Source organism: Leptonychotes weddellii, chromosome 11 (genome assembly GCF_054177405.1).
Source record: "Leptonychotes weddellii isolate Sample4059 chromosome 11, ASM5417740v2, whole genome shotgun sequence".
Taxonomy (NCBI): Eukaryota; Metazoa; Chordata; class Mammalia; order Carnivora; family Phocidae; genus Leptonychotes; species Leptonychotes weddellii.
In genome coordinates, this window is record NC_138379.1 from 73819772 (window position 1) to 73834500 (window position 14729).

Below are 14729 nucleotides of genomic sequence, written 5' to 3' on the forward strand. Positions count from 1 at the left end.
TTCTGAGAGAAGAAGGCACAATTTATTTAGTCAAATTATTTTACAACATAGTCTTCATTGACAATTGTCAGCTTAACACTTAATATAGTTTTAAAAAAGTCAATGATTACCTGAAAAATTATATATATTTTAATATCTAAAAAATATATTGCATATATAGGGCAGGAAAATCCCTCGTATCCACAAGGGAAAGTTTGCTTGTTCTTTTCAAAGTTGTGATTATTGCATTATGGTTATTTACAAACATTTCCAAAGCATTAAAGATTTGAATGGATTGCCTTTACCTGCTTGTGCACGCCCGTTAAATACTGCACGGTGCTTCTCTTTCTAGTAAAGTCAGTGACTCAAACGTCCTGTTTTCTTTTTAGCAATAGTCACATTATGCTTTTTAAAAACCAGCTATAAAAACGTACAAACAGCCCAAATGTACAGATTGACAAAAGATGTACAAATTACATTTAAAAAAATAACGACTGATTTGATAGTAAAATTGTCTTTGTGACCGAGGTCAACTCGTTTATTTATTCTTTTTACTTTTTTTTAATTATCTATTTTTAATACTGTGAGATATAGGAAAATAACTCTGCATAATTTATACAGTAAGTTGCCTTCTGATTGGTTGACCCTGGACTGGTGGTCTGACAAACGCACAGCGCTTGCGAATCTGTTTGTGTTCAGAAATCCCTAAGACTTTTCAAAGTTCTGGGACCCACTGTCATTACTTAAAAAAAAATTATTTAATTCTCTGTCTTTCAGTAATGTCTGCATTTGCATTAACATTTTTTAAGTTCATATCTTGACTATTTCTAGAGAGGATGGTCAGCCTAGTGCATACTGCCCACTGGGAGGGATTTTGCAATGCCCACGGCTTCTTAAATACACACACATGTTCTTTCTTTTAAATTCCAGTTGGGTGAAAACTTCACTGGCCTTACAACCAGTGTTCCAGTTGCCATCCACTGAATCAGGTCCCCCTAAAATAAGGTTACATAAGCTTCCTGCCTCTATTTTCACTCAGTCTCAAACCAGAGCATTAACTGGTTAAGTCCATGATTCTTTATCATACTGAACCCTACAGGGTCCATGATGAGACCCGTGTGTTGATAAGAAACTGCTTTGGTCATAAAAATATAAAGAAAATGTACAGTTTCTTTCCTAGAACCATGATACAACCATTCCAGTAATCTAAATATTCAACTCAGAAGATGATAGCAGATTGAGAATCCAAACTGGTGTACTGGCCCAGAAAATCATCCATCTCTTTGTTCAAGGTAGAGGAAGCAGAAGTTACCAACATTAAAAAAAAAAAAAAAAAAAAAAAAAGGATTGTTTTTAAAGAACAAAGGTTCTATCCGACAAGAAAGAACATCCAGTTTTGTTTTCTCTTCAAGGCCACGTATGTCCTTTGGAGTCCAAAGTATCCCAGGAAGTGTGAGGAATGGAGGGGCTTCAGGTAGAAGGCCACCGATGATTAAGCTTCTAGTAGTAGCTGCCTAAGTGTGAGGGCACGTGGGTGTTGGGATGGCGGGGGACATTGGGGTTGGGGTAAATCCCACCCGTGGGGGAGGTCCAGTATTGTGACGCTGCTCCGAAGAAGCTAGAGGAAGTGACAGGCATGGAGGTCGGGTGGGGAGGGACAAAGTTCACCTTCTGCTGATGTGCGTGGTAGGAGGGCATGTAGGAGATATCAGAAGGGTACTTGTACATGGATGACTCGGTGGGATGTGGCTGCAGGGCCTGCGCGATGCCGTGGAAGTCAAATTTGTAGGCATACCTCTTGCCATGCACTTTGGTCATAATGTTTTTGTCATAGTAGTATCTGAGGGCCCGGCTCAGCTTGTCGTAATTCATGTTGGGCTTGCTTTTCCGCTCCCCCCAGCGCCGGGCCACCTCATCGGGGTCCGTCATTTTGAACTCCCCGTTGGTCCCCTCCCAGGTGATACAGCTTGCGTTGGCGCTGTCGGACAGGAGCTCGAGGAGGAACTGCCACAGCTGGATCTGCCCGCTTCCTGCAGGCGGTGAGAGGCAACGGGAGAAAACAGAGCAGCTCAGCCCGCGAAAGTCAGGATCCAATTCCCTAAAACGCCAGGATCCTCTCGCCCTTTGTCAGAAACTCATCATTTCCTTCCACATTCAGGATCTCCTGCTTCTGGCAGCCCCTTGGCTGTATGATTTGGGGCAAGCCGCTTCCCACCCCTTTTGGCAAGAGTTTTGAATCTCTTCTTCTAGAAGGACCTGAATCGCTGTCTAGTCTCTACCCACGGATGAAGTACCTCCCCCCAATATTCCCTGTCAGTGTAAAAGGGAATCGGGGCCAGGAAACCACAGCGAGGGTCACAGGGAGAAGGTGTGGCCCTGGTGTCAGGCTGAAGGGACATGGAATGTTCCTTAACAGAGCCCTAGTGCTTGGCTCTCAGCTCTAAGTCCGACAGAGAAGAACTTGGGCGGAGAGGAAAATAAGAGGAGAGGGAGCTGCGTGGCTTCTCCCTGCCCCCTCCCCTGTCCCCAAGACCCCAAAACAGGAATGGCCAGGCACTAAAGAATGGGCCTGCAGACATTGGCAACAGGGGTTCCCTGGGATGCGAAGATGTGGGCTTTATTACCGCAAAGGGCCAGTTAGCTCACACGCTTGGTGGCCTTGGTCTAGAACTCATTTGAGGGCTGTTTTTAATAATGAACCCGTAAACGACATTGTCAGATTTATGTCATCTGCAACTTTTCAGGGACACAGCTCTTCCATAAGGCCAGAAAACTGCAACACTTTCTAAAGTTCAAGAATAAAACGCCTTGGGAACATCTATTCACTTGTGACTTCCATGAGGGCCATAACTGAGAACTCACTGGAATTACTCCCCTGCCCGCCCCCATCTTTCCCTGCAAAAATTTCTACCTGTGCCGTTTATTACTGATCTAAGCTTCCATGCAGATAGGCAGTGCTAATATGTTTGTTTTCCAGAAGAAGCCTCAGCTAATGGAACATAACTATCACCTAATAACAAGCTCCAACCTCTCACTTGTATGCTAGAGAAGCAGATGTTGACCATTTCAAGGGAAAGAGTGCATGTTACTTCCTAGTCAGGTGTCTGAACTTAGGACAGAGGTCTCTGTGACCTCACAAAGCTATGGAACATTCTGGAAAGAAAAACCTTGCAGGCCAAAGTAAACTCACCAGGGTTGGCTAGGCGACTGCTGGTCGGGCCCAGGATCTGATATGGATCTAAGGAAGCAAAAAAGGAAATTAGCTTCACCGTTATTAAAAATATAAAAACAACAGCATTAATAATAAGAATACCCCTGGGGTTTATACTTTTATTTCAATATCATAGAAAAAACTGATTTCAGAGAACTTTACTGCTTTTATGTGCAGACCTCAAAGATCTGGAGCAGTTACGGTTTTCATCCCTATAATTACAGAAACATAGGATACTAGCAGCATCATTTTTTTTTTCATATTCGGTGTCCAAAATTTGTAGATAATGCTGTCATTGCTTAAAACAGAATCATGAAAGAAGCTGGCTAATATTCAATCATCATGACTAAGGTGAAGGATGCCGTATTAAAACGAGTTTAAAGAAAGGTCTAGTGATTCCTGGTCCTTGCAGCTCTGTATACATCTCTGGATTTGTGATGTAGCATAGTGCCTGGAAATCAGGCAGCCTGGGCTGTAGTCCCAGTTACGTTACAAACTAAAATGACTCACTGGACAATCTCTGCTCCCTTCTAGCACCAAATTCCAGCACCTTCAGCTTCAAAATGACAGCCAGAATTCGTATTTTAGCTATAAAATGACTGTTCCTTATATCTCAGTCTCCGTAAAACTTACATGATTATTTAATTATAAAAAGAATCTTTGCAGTATTGATTACATGAGGTTGGTCTTCTTTTTTTTCAGGTTGGGAAATCATGGTACACACTCTGCCAGGATGTCGAATGTCTGATACAATTTTACTATTTTTGCACTTGTCGTTGCAATTTTTAAAAAATCAACATGATTTGGGGGTTTCTGCTTACAACCATGAATTAACCTCAAAAGTCCTCAAGGCTGCTTCGTCTACCCTTTTGCATCCATATACCCACACAGTACGACAACTGAAACATTTTTAGCAGGTAATGTCTAATTTTGTTGTCGTTGGGAATTCTTTAAATCGGCTATGTCAAATCCTGTTTGGCTTGTGTGTTTCACTCAGCACATCCTTTCTCAACTTTCCCAATGACATGTAGGTCAATTCTCTATTGTTCTGCCTTTGACAGAGATGGAACACAATGTTTATCTGTCTTAAAGCAAGTGGCTTGTCCAGAACTTAATCTCAGCTGTGTCACACAGAGAAAACAGAGCTGGGCTTGGGAGTGGACATGACAGCCGTCTTCAGATACAGGACCTTCCTACAGAACAGGAGGAAGGTTTTCCAGAGGGTAAACCAGAAAGTTGGACAGCAGTTACAATGAGGGGGACTTTGGCTCCAAGAGTGGAAATGAGCTTAGCGAGGTAGTGAACTCCTGGTAGCTATAAATATTCAAGTAGAGGTGAGATAATCATAAGACAGGTGTCATAGAAGGATGTTATAGACCTAGTTTCACTCCAATACCAAGAGTCTCCAATTCCATGGTTTGAGAAGTTCCCCTGCCTAAATTGTTAAGCAGATTCATCACGGGATGAGGGTAGTTTTAGGAGAAAGGTTTTGTGAAGCCTAAAAGGTTTGGACAGCAGCTCTGGAGTCTGAGGATTAGAGCTCTAGTTCTCTCATAAACCAGCTGCATGACTTTTGGCAAATTACTTTCCCTCTCTGGGCCTCAGTTTATTTATTTTACAAAATGAGACGTTGGAACCTTTAATCTTTACATTCATTTTACCTCCGGTATTTAACAAATCTTTGCCTGGTTCTAGTGCCTGCTACTTTTAATTCACAGAGCTCTTACAGGGAGTCAAATAGGGACCCTCTGTGAAAGAGAAAAATGAGGACAAATACTGTGTATTGACTCAGTTCTCCTCACTTGACCAAATGGAATAAAGAGCAAAGGAGGGATTACCCATCCCAGACAGGTACCTGGTTGGGGCCTTTGTTCGGTATTCTTACTCATTGCTTGTGCTCCTGCAAGTGGGGGACCTGTGGTGGGGAAAGAGATAAGGTGAGTTGGGCCACTCTCCATGAGGGAAGAGAAACGTCTCGTTCAAAGCCCTCCACAAGGTGCTCCCTCATTCATTCGCTCATTCACCCACTCTCCACTCACTCACTTATTCATTTTGTTTTATAAATATTTATCTAGAGGGGCGCCAGGGTGGCTCAGTCAGTTGAGCATCAGACTCTGGGTTTCAGCTCAGGTCATGATCTCAGGGTCATGAGGTCGAGCCCCGGGTCAGGCTCCATGCTCAGTGGGGAGTCTGCTTGAAAGATTCTCTCTCCTTCTGCCCCTCCCCCCTCTGTCTCTCTCTAAAATAAGTAAATAAATCTTATAAATATTTGTCTAGAATCTACTAGTGCTGGCAGTATTCTTGGTGCTAGAGATTTAGCCATGAACCAGCATTTCCGGTAGAACTTACATTTTCACGGGGAGACAATGAGAAATGGCAACAAACATACAGCACAGCATGCCTAATGGTATTGCTGCTGTGAACTGCATTTTTAAGTAGGAATTTTGAGGTTCTTAACGGGATGGTGACATGTGAGTGAATGTCACCTGCTTGTGCGTTTCCATGCTTTGTGAGTTCTCCTCATGGAACCTCTCACATACAGCCTTTCGGCTTCCGTCATAGCTTCTCCATCCTAGACCTTTGTGGCTTCTCACACAGTTTATGGCTTAGTCTGACTGTATCCTCACCACTCCCCTCTCTTCCCACTGGTCCACCATATGATATTTAGTCGGTTTCATTTCCCTAAACCATTTCCCTCCACCATCCAAACACCTTGGTGAGTCCTCACTGACTAAAGAATGAAGGTCTACCTTCACAGCAGCCTTTGTGCCCCTTCCTTGCCCTTCCAGACTGTTTTCCCTCTGAGTCCTCCCTAACCATCAGACATGTAAACCCTGATATTGTTCCCTGGTCCCCACCTCTCCCGGGAGGCTCTGTCTTCCCCATCTCTGCAGAGCCAAATCCTGCCTCTCCTTCAGGAGTCAACTCAAATTGTGCCAGGTCCACAGGCCTTCCTTGATACCACCCAAATGAAAAGAACTGTGTGTGTGTAACCCTTCTCCCCAGCTTGACAGACTGGCCTGTGTCTGATTCATCTTTGTGAACCCAGGAGTGCCAAGTCCTGGGCACAGAGTAAACAACTAATGAATACACAGTACTGAAAGGGATCCTAGTAATTGCTTGGGTATCAATTTGTAATCCCAGCCTTCTTGAAAGAAGGCCCTTCACCACCCATGTGCTTGACCCTTTGCTTCCTACAGATAGCAAGGTTCACACATCCTGGTTAGGAGTTTATAGTCATTCTCTTTCCCCACTCCCTGAATGGGAGATTTTGGGTCGGACTTGAACACAAATTGATGTGTCAGACCCCCACCATCGCCTCCGAAGACCATCCTCCATCCCAGCCCTTCACGAAACCAAGTCAGGGAGGTTGGTATTTATGAGTAAGCTTCAACACTCAGAGGAGGAAAGTCATGAAGGACCATTATCATGACAGAAATGGCTAGATCCAAATCCAGCGACCTTCCATTCATACCGAAAACCCAGTCCTGAGAAGCCTTCTAACTTCAAAAATGTGAAAACCAAATGCAATGCAACAAAACCGAAAGATCTGAATGAAAATCCCACACCATCTTTCAGGGAACAGGTATCACTGATAGGCCCTACCCTGGCAGTTAATTTTGATGTCCTCCCGACAGGCAAGACAACAGATGCTCACTCCTGCCCTGTTCTAGCTCATGACCCTGTTCTCCATCCGTGTTTGTAGAACAAGTGTTTTCCTCCAAATAATAGCGTGACATTTACTTACTTTTGTTGAGGCCAGAATTCATGTTATTGCCCCATCCTCCTCTCCTGACTGAGTCATAAGAAGGGTCTAATGAAAAACAACAAGTAGAGGTACATCAGCATCTCCAGCTTTTCAGACAGGTGCCATGAGGATTCTCTTTTAGTGATCAGGAGAAATTCGATTTAATCAGCCATGACGTCCTAAGCATGACTAAGCTCCAGAAGAGTACTCTCCTCCTGGGGTACGGGTGGGAAGGAACATTAACACTCATTGGAAGCTGGAGTGAATGGGAAGAATCCTGAATCTGAAGTCAGAGGATTGGTTCAAGTTCTGCCCCTCACCCCTGTTTGTTGTGGGACCTTGGATGAATCACAAGACTTCCCCGAGCTTCAATATTCTTGACTCTGGACATGAAAATTTACACCATTTATCTATTTTATGGAGTTGTAGTAATGCTGTGAGCTGAATGTTTGTGTGGCCTCCCCCCTCTCGCCCCCAAATTCACATGATATCAACATGTGATGTGTTGCAATGTGATGTGATGGTGTTAGGAGGTGCAGGCTTTGGGAGGTAATTAGGTTATGGGGGTGGAGCTCTCATGAAGGGGATCAGTGGCCTTATCAGAAGAGGCCCTAGAGCTAGCTTGCCCTCTTCCTGCCATGTGAGGGTACAGCAAGAAGTCAGCAGTCTCTGATCCAGAAGAGAGCTCCCCACCAGAACCCCACCACGTTGGCGCCCTGATCTCGGACTCCCGGCCTGGAGACGATGTGGTAAATATCTCTTGTTTCTAAGCCACTCAGTCTACGGTACTTTGTTATAGTCGTCTAAGACAGGCAGTACTCAAACGAGGTAACGTATGTGAGGCAACTTATAAAGTCTTCTACAAATATAAACGAATACAAGTTTAGAAAGAAAAAAAAAAATGCCTGTAGTTCTGTAGCAGAGTCCTTTAAGCAGCTCTGAAGAGATGAGCTAGGTCCAGATTAAAGACTCCATGGGAAGAAGGTCTCAAAGACCAGGCTCGTGATGTTCCTGGCAGCCGACTCTGGCCCCATGCTTCAGCACACTGATATCTCAGACGCACGAGCACATTCTAGGCTCTCTGTGCTCTTCCAGGGAGAGTGGAAGGGCTGGGCCTGACCACCACAGAGAAAGAAAGGAGGCCAGAGTGTGGCTGGAAAGGGGGCAGGAGCAAGAAGCAAGGGCACGGAGGAGCGAGGCTTCACGCCTGGAGACGCCTACTGGCTTGCTCTCAGGGTGCCTTGGAGAACCTCCCACTGAACCTGCCCCTTTGTGATCACAACCTCTTTCTTGAAAGAGTCCATGTGCCTCCACAACCGTGTTCAGGAACTGCATAACTAACTGTCTGGAAACTTCCTCTTTTCCCTTCTCGTGGTGTGAGTCCCGCTGAGACACTGAGCAGGAAGGGTAGAAAAGTTGGAGGATTCAGAATGATGACTTTCAAAGTCTTTCCACAAACAACAAAGAAACCATAAAAACCATCCGAACAAATGGAGCTCAAACCTCATCAAGCAGCAGCCTGACAGGGTGGAACACAACACATACCACCCCAAGCGCCCCCGCCCCCAAACACCACCCCTCTGAGCCTCTCCAGCAAATTAGAATAAGAACTGAGGAGATGGATGGGCTCATCCCATTGCTTGTTCTCATTGGTTCTGGCTAAGAAGAACCAAAAGACAGGGACAGTTTTCTTGTGGAAAAATCCACGTGCGGATGCACATTCCTCCTGGCTCTGGAAAAGCCAGGGCAGTTTTTAAATTACCATCTGTAGCAACTGGCATGAAAAGCAAAACAGAAAGTGAGGGGGAATGGGGATGGGGAGGAAGGGCAGAGAAGGGGACAAAAGAGAGACAAAGCTCCACGCATTTAAGTCGTCTGTTTTTGGTTTTATTTGGCTTTCCCTCCCCCCTCCCAATTCTCCTGCAAATAGATTCTTCCTCTTGCTTAAAAACAAAACAAAACAAACATGAACAAAAATCCCAACTTGTTTAGGGGCCTGGAATGCTCTCATGAGCATTGGCTGGGACGTCTTGCAGGGGTCTGCAGAGTGTGTGCAAAGCTGGTATAAACAAAACAAAAGGCAAGATTCCTCAAGATTTCTCTTTGGGGCAGGGGCGGGGAGCAAATGCTGCTTAGGCCTCCGGTGATTTATAGTTGGGCCTTGAACCCCACTGTCTGACTGCGTGGGTCCACTTCTACGTGGATCGTGTATGGTGCAGTACTAGAAAGGTCTTCTCTCTTTCTTATGATTTCCTTACTAACATTTTCTTTTCTCTAGCTTACTGTGTTGTAAGAATACAGCATATAATACATCTACCACACAAACTATGTGTTAGACGGCTATTTATGTTATTGGCAAGGCTTCTAGTCAACAGTAGACTGCTAGTAGTTAAGTTCTAAACAGCCAAAACTTGACACCGATACTCAACAGTGCAGAGTGTCGGTACCCCTAACCTCCATGTCGTTCAAGGGTCAACTGTAATTGGGAGTGACTTCTGCATTGGGTCGCGTGCTTGGCCATAGACTGGGATGAGAAAGTTCCCTGTCCTTGCGTTTAAATATGAGAAGAGGAGCAAGACTATGGGGGAAATGTGGGCCATGTGCCAAAGGAGTGGTGGTGGGATATTAAGGTCTACTGGAGGTTAAGGAGGGAGAGGTGAGTGTAATTGGGGCCATCTGCCTTGATTGGGATCCCTTTGGGGAGGATAGAGTGAGTAATGAAGGCAAGCACAAAGCAGAAGTGTCTGGGGTACGAGAAAGTGATGTCTGGGGAACAGCCATGGGTGTCATGAGCACATGACTGAGGTAGAGGGAAGGGAGGGGAGAGAGGGCTGGAAGTGTGAGCGAACGTCATGTTCAAGGCCATGGTGATGGCAGCTAAGCAGCTAGACAAGGGCAGTGACCTTGGGTGGACACCAAGAGAGATCGTGGGCATGCAGCATTACCACGAACAAGGGGGTGGTGGAGAACGGAGCTTGTGAGGATGTGTAGGATGGATCACAGTACCTGGGGAAGGAGGCGATTCTCATAGGAACAGAACAGAAAGTGGGATAGAAAGTGACAAGTTCATGCCAAAAGAAAAAAAACAAATCAGTAGTTCCAGGAACTGGTGTGTGTCATCTGCAGTTCTGACTTGACTCATGATTTACTGCATTGATAAAATCTCTGGCTCAAAGTTTACTTAGTGTTTTTTTCGTCAGCCGTTATTCTACCGAAGGCTTCCATCCTATCTCAAAGCTCTATTCTATCCATTCCGAGGACCAAATCATGACCATGGCTATAGCAACTTATCAACTTTTCCTTCTGTTCTTTTTTACCAGCTCCAGGAACAGACCAAGCACATAAAGGTTACAGAATGCATGGATGAATTCCCTCTAACCAACAGAGGGTGGGTGATGGCTGGATTCTTCTCTAACTCCAAGGGCCCCATCCTGGTTTGAAGTTGATGCCTTATCAGAAGTGTTTGGTAGCCCCATCTTTCCTGCCGTGTCTCAAGGCCTGTGGAGGGCTGCTGTGGAATGCAATTCCCTCACTGTCCTACCTTGGGGGAAAGCCTGGCTGAGAAGACTTTCGAAATCCTAACCAACCCCCAAGTCCTCTAGTAGGTAAGAAAGGAAGTGACAGAAACAGAGATGTCACCAGCAGTCGGCCTGAACTATGTCCTCACTGTGCACATGACAGAGGAATAAAGAGCAAAGGCCATGCCATAAGCTGGTGTCTTTAGCCAATGGTCCCCGAGCAGTGTGTGAACTCAGAGCAACACAGACCACAAGGCCCCTTCCTTTTGCTTTTTCATTCCCATCTACCTACACGGAAAATCCCGCCACAGGTACCTGGGTCCACTAAGGATGCCCTGGGTCCGTTAACTGAAGAGTTTAACAAATGCACTCCGGGGGCGCCTGGGTGGCTCAGATGGTTGAGCGCCTGCCTTTGGCTCAGGTCATGATCCCAGGGTCTTGGGATCGAGCCCCACATCGGGCTCCCCTTGGCGGGAAGCCTGCTTCTCCCTCTCCCTCTCCCCCTGCTCATGCTCTCTCTGTGTGTATCTCTGTGTCTCAAATGAATAAATAAAAATCTTTAAAAAAAACAAAAAGAAAAAAAACCAAATGCACTCCGTGGGCACTGGGGCTCACAGGGACAGTTGCTACATGTAACATTTCAATGAAGACCAGAGTTTTGGGAGTAAGTCCTATTGTAAAGACAAAGGTCCGCTGGAGAAGACCAACGCTAAGAATGAAGGTCTGGCACTTGGCCTCAGAGAGCTGAAGAACCAGGGTAGCCTTTCAGATGAAATGAGATAGCCCAGTAAACGCCTGGTCTAGTGAGAGCATGGAGTCAGCCTCAGCACTTGTTGGCAAGTAATATTATTGGCATCCTTATTATGCACCTAAAAAATGATTAGCCCCAGAGACATGGGTTCGCTAGCCCTACCAAATACTCGTTCACTTCTCCTCCCCTCCCCCTGACCCCCTTATTCTGCTCACTTATTTATTTGTCTACTTACCACCTAATTTAATCACTGACTCATGTTTGTTGCTTATGGTCTGCATCTCCTACCCGAATGCCAGGTCCACAAGGGTAGCTATCTTCTGTTCCCTGATATAACCAAGCACCTAGAACAGTGTCCCGCACAGGACAGGTGCACGATAATTATTTGTTGAATGAATGAATAGATGGGGCCAATATTTTGTTCTTGCTAAGTATATGCTCTTCCTCTCATTGTTCACTATTTCACTAGTTGAAGAGAACTCAAGGCCCCGACCCTGACTTCTCCCCACTGAAGTCTCTTAGGAGATTTAAGTCTGGGTGATGAGGTGAAGAGGCCATATTAGCCCTGGGTACCCTTGAGAAACAATGGACAACAATGCACATATTACAAGGCATAGGCTAAAACCTTGTCCCCACAGCAGACACCACACATTTACGTGCCTGCATTTTATTGTATATATTGTTAACAATGTCATTGAAATGAGGGTTTGTTTTTTCCCACCCTAAGTCATGCAAGGGAAAGCTTAGCAGTGTGGCAGTTCTCATCCCAGACACACAAACAGAAATATGTCTATAACCCAAATGGAAAAGCCTGGACCTGGGAGTTAACCCAGCAACTCACATTTCTGCGCCAATACCAGCCCTCCCGGGGCCTGAAGCCTGGCTACGTCAGAGTCCCTGACCAAGGCTGCCGGTCAGCACAGGGAGAGTTCTCTGATGGCCTATGCTGGGTCCACGCAGCAGCCTGAGTGTGCGCTGACCCCCGCCCCTGCCCCACAGGCCCCCACTATGGTGCATGCTTCTGCTTTCTGAGAACTGTCTTCTGAAAAGACAAGCTTAAGGTAGCAGCAGAGAGCAAAAGTTCCAAAAAAGTGACCGTTAGGAACCAGCAGACTGATGGACAGTCTTCTATGTGGTGGCAGATGGCTTTACCACAGAAAAATCACTCTGACTCTGACCAACTGTCTTTTTGCTTCGGTAAAGGCCGACACTCCCTGGCCTTACAGAATACTGAGATGACACATCTCATTGTGATTCCTTCTCAGACACGGCACCCAAAGGGCTCCAGCTGGAGTCCACGGTTTCGGGAGCTCAATTTTTGCCAAAGCAAAGAGAGACCAGAAGCTCGTTCTGGAGAATCGGGGCGCTGGGGGCATTGTAGATACTTCAGCCTCACGTATATAATGGCCCGAACAGGATCTCCATTATGTGATACTCAGTGTGGCTGAATCGGACATGAAATGGCCTCTCAGACTCAGGAGAGCCTCCTGGAGTAGAAAAGGAACATAGAGATTTTTTTTCTTTTTCTTTTTTCTGAAAAGTCTCTGCTAGAAGGGGAAAGCTCTTTCTGGACATGACCTTCTCATAGACATCCCAGTGTTAACTCAGTTTCTGTGTGAAGCTTTTAAATGGGTTCTAGAAATCTGGCCAACTGACTCAGGAAAGAAAGTTTCTTTCTGCCCTGACACCCACGGTTGGCTGTCTGAAGGCCTCGTGTCCCAGGGAACACACAGCTCTCTACTTTGTCATGACCTCACCTGGAGGCCGAAGACGCAGGGACACCAGCACACAAGAGCCTCTCTCTTGATCTCTTATGACACAAGGCCGTGCTCTCAATTACTTAATGGAAAAAAGATGAATTTTCCCTGAACCTTCTCATCGAATTTCTGGTTGCTGCTGAAAGAGTTGGCAGCACCTAACCCTGTTTATCCGTGGAAAGCCTGGCTTCTGAGTAGACCTTTCAGCTGAAGAATGGACAAGGCTGCTTCTCTCAGTCAGATCCAGACTTCCTTTCTTGAAAGCTTGAGGATGCCAAAGGAGACCCAGAGCCCCGGACTTCCCAAGAAAAAGCCCAACCCACTTGGAGGAAGATACATCCCCTAGAAGCTCACAGGGAAGAACCGTAGGGGAGCGACCATGTTTGTCGTGGGTAGACGTTTGGGCCAGATAATCCTCCAAAGTCCCCTCTCCCTCTGAGGTCCTGGGCTTCTGACAGGCCCAGTCTCTGAGGAGCAGGCCCTACTGGTCGACAACCCAGCTCACACTGCTTTCCTCTGGGCTCCCCTTTGTGTTGCCCATGACGCTGCGCCTGACCTGTGAAAGCCTGCTCTGCTTCCTGAACCTTCCCGACCCCCACCTCGGGACCAGCTTCTTGTCTGCCACAAGGCCTGCCGGCGACCACGCCAGGTGTCTGACCTTCCGGCCTGGCCTCCCGCTTCAAAAACCCTGCACAGGCAGCTAGGACCTGAGAGGTAGCACTTTATGGAGGGTGCAGGATGCCCCTGTGGAGGTGTCCTTTCTCTGTGGGAGGCCCTGGCTTTCTTCAGCGGTTATGTCACGGTGTGTAGAGTCAGTTAGCCCTGGGTTCAGACCCCAGCTCTGCCATCTACTCATGAGTGATTTTGGCCAAAGGGCTACTCTTCTTTTTTGAACCTCAGGTTCTGCTTCTCTAAAAGAGCTGAAAAACAAATCCCTTAGAGACTGCCCTGAGGACTAAATCAACATCTGATGATTTAAAATCTACACCGTAGACTCATCATCTATTCTCTCTTCCTTGCACCTCTAAACTGTTTCTCTTGGCAAGTCGAGGTTAAAAAGTTCAAGGAAGGCCTTGAAAAGGAAGAGAAGCCATAAAGGAGAAAGAATCGTTCCACTGCTATGCTCCTAAATCAACGATCCCCCATCGGAATCACATGTGGCCCTCTTTCGACACAAGAAGTGGATTAGCTGGGACCCCAGTTTGAGAGACACGGTGCTGGGAGACGGTGAGGGACAGTGGCCGAGGGCTGGCTGAGGGTAGAGCAGGCTTGGGTGGTAAGAGTCCAGCGTTCACCCGACTGCCAGCTCCCCCAGTCCCTTGCCCAGCCGGCCCTGATGCTCAGAGCTATGTCCTCTTACCTCATTTCAACCCATGCTACTGGGGCAGCCCAGACTTCACCTCGGGGGTATCTTCTGCTCCAAAGAGCAGCAGAGGATCTTGGCTTCCACTGAGAATTCAGGAGGAGGGAGATATCTAAGGAAGGCTTTCCTCAAACTTGGAACTCACAGAAAAAAAAAATAAATAAAATAACATCCTGGATCAGATTTCCTTTGCTCAAGGATCTTGTCCTGGAATCCAAACAGCCCCTCAGCCTCAGCACCAGCCCTTGCTGTGTGGAATATAATGGAGGTACTGTTTAAGATATTATATGTGCGAAGGGAAAAAAAAAAAAGGACATATGAGAAAAATGCTTGAAAAAAATGGATGGTTTTTAAATATGAAAAGTTCGGACAGGCGAGTGGCACATCGGCCACGCACAACGT

General features: G+C 46.3%; 1 protein-coding gene across 8 annotated transcripts in view; it reads right to left on the reverse strand.

Annotated features, from left to right (window-relative positions):
• The window catches only part of FLI1 (Fli-1 proto-oncogene, ETS transcription factor), a 123726-nt gene continuing 108997 nt past the window's right edge, over window positions 1-14729 (reverse strand). For 7 of the 8 annotated variants that reach the window (XM_081799102.1, XM_081799101.1, XM_081799109.1 and 4 more), the window contains 4 exons: window positions 6939-7004; window positions 5046-5105; window positions 3170-3217; window positions 1-2009 (listed from right to left, as the gene is read on the reverse strand). In XM_081799102.1, coding sequence (XP_081655228.1) covers window positions 1480-2009; window positions 3170-3217; window positions 5046-5105; window positions 6939-7004 — 704 coding nt within the window. In that variant the 3' untranslated portion in view covers window positions 1-1479. The remainder of the gene's footprint in view (window positions 2010-3169; window positions 3218-5045; window positions 5106-6938; window positions 7005-14729) is intronic. The other variant, XM_081799104.1, reaches the window with a different exon arrangement.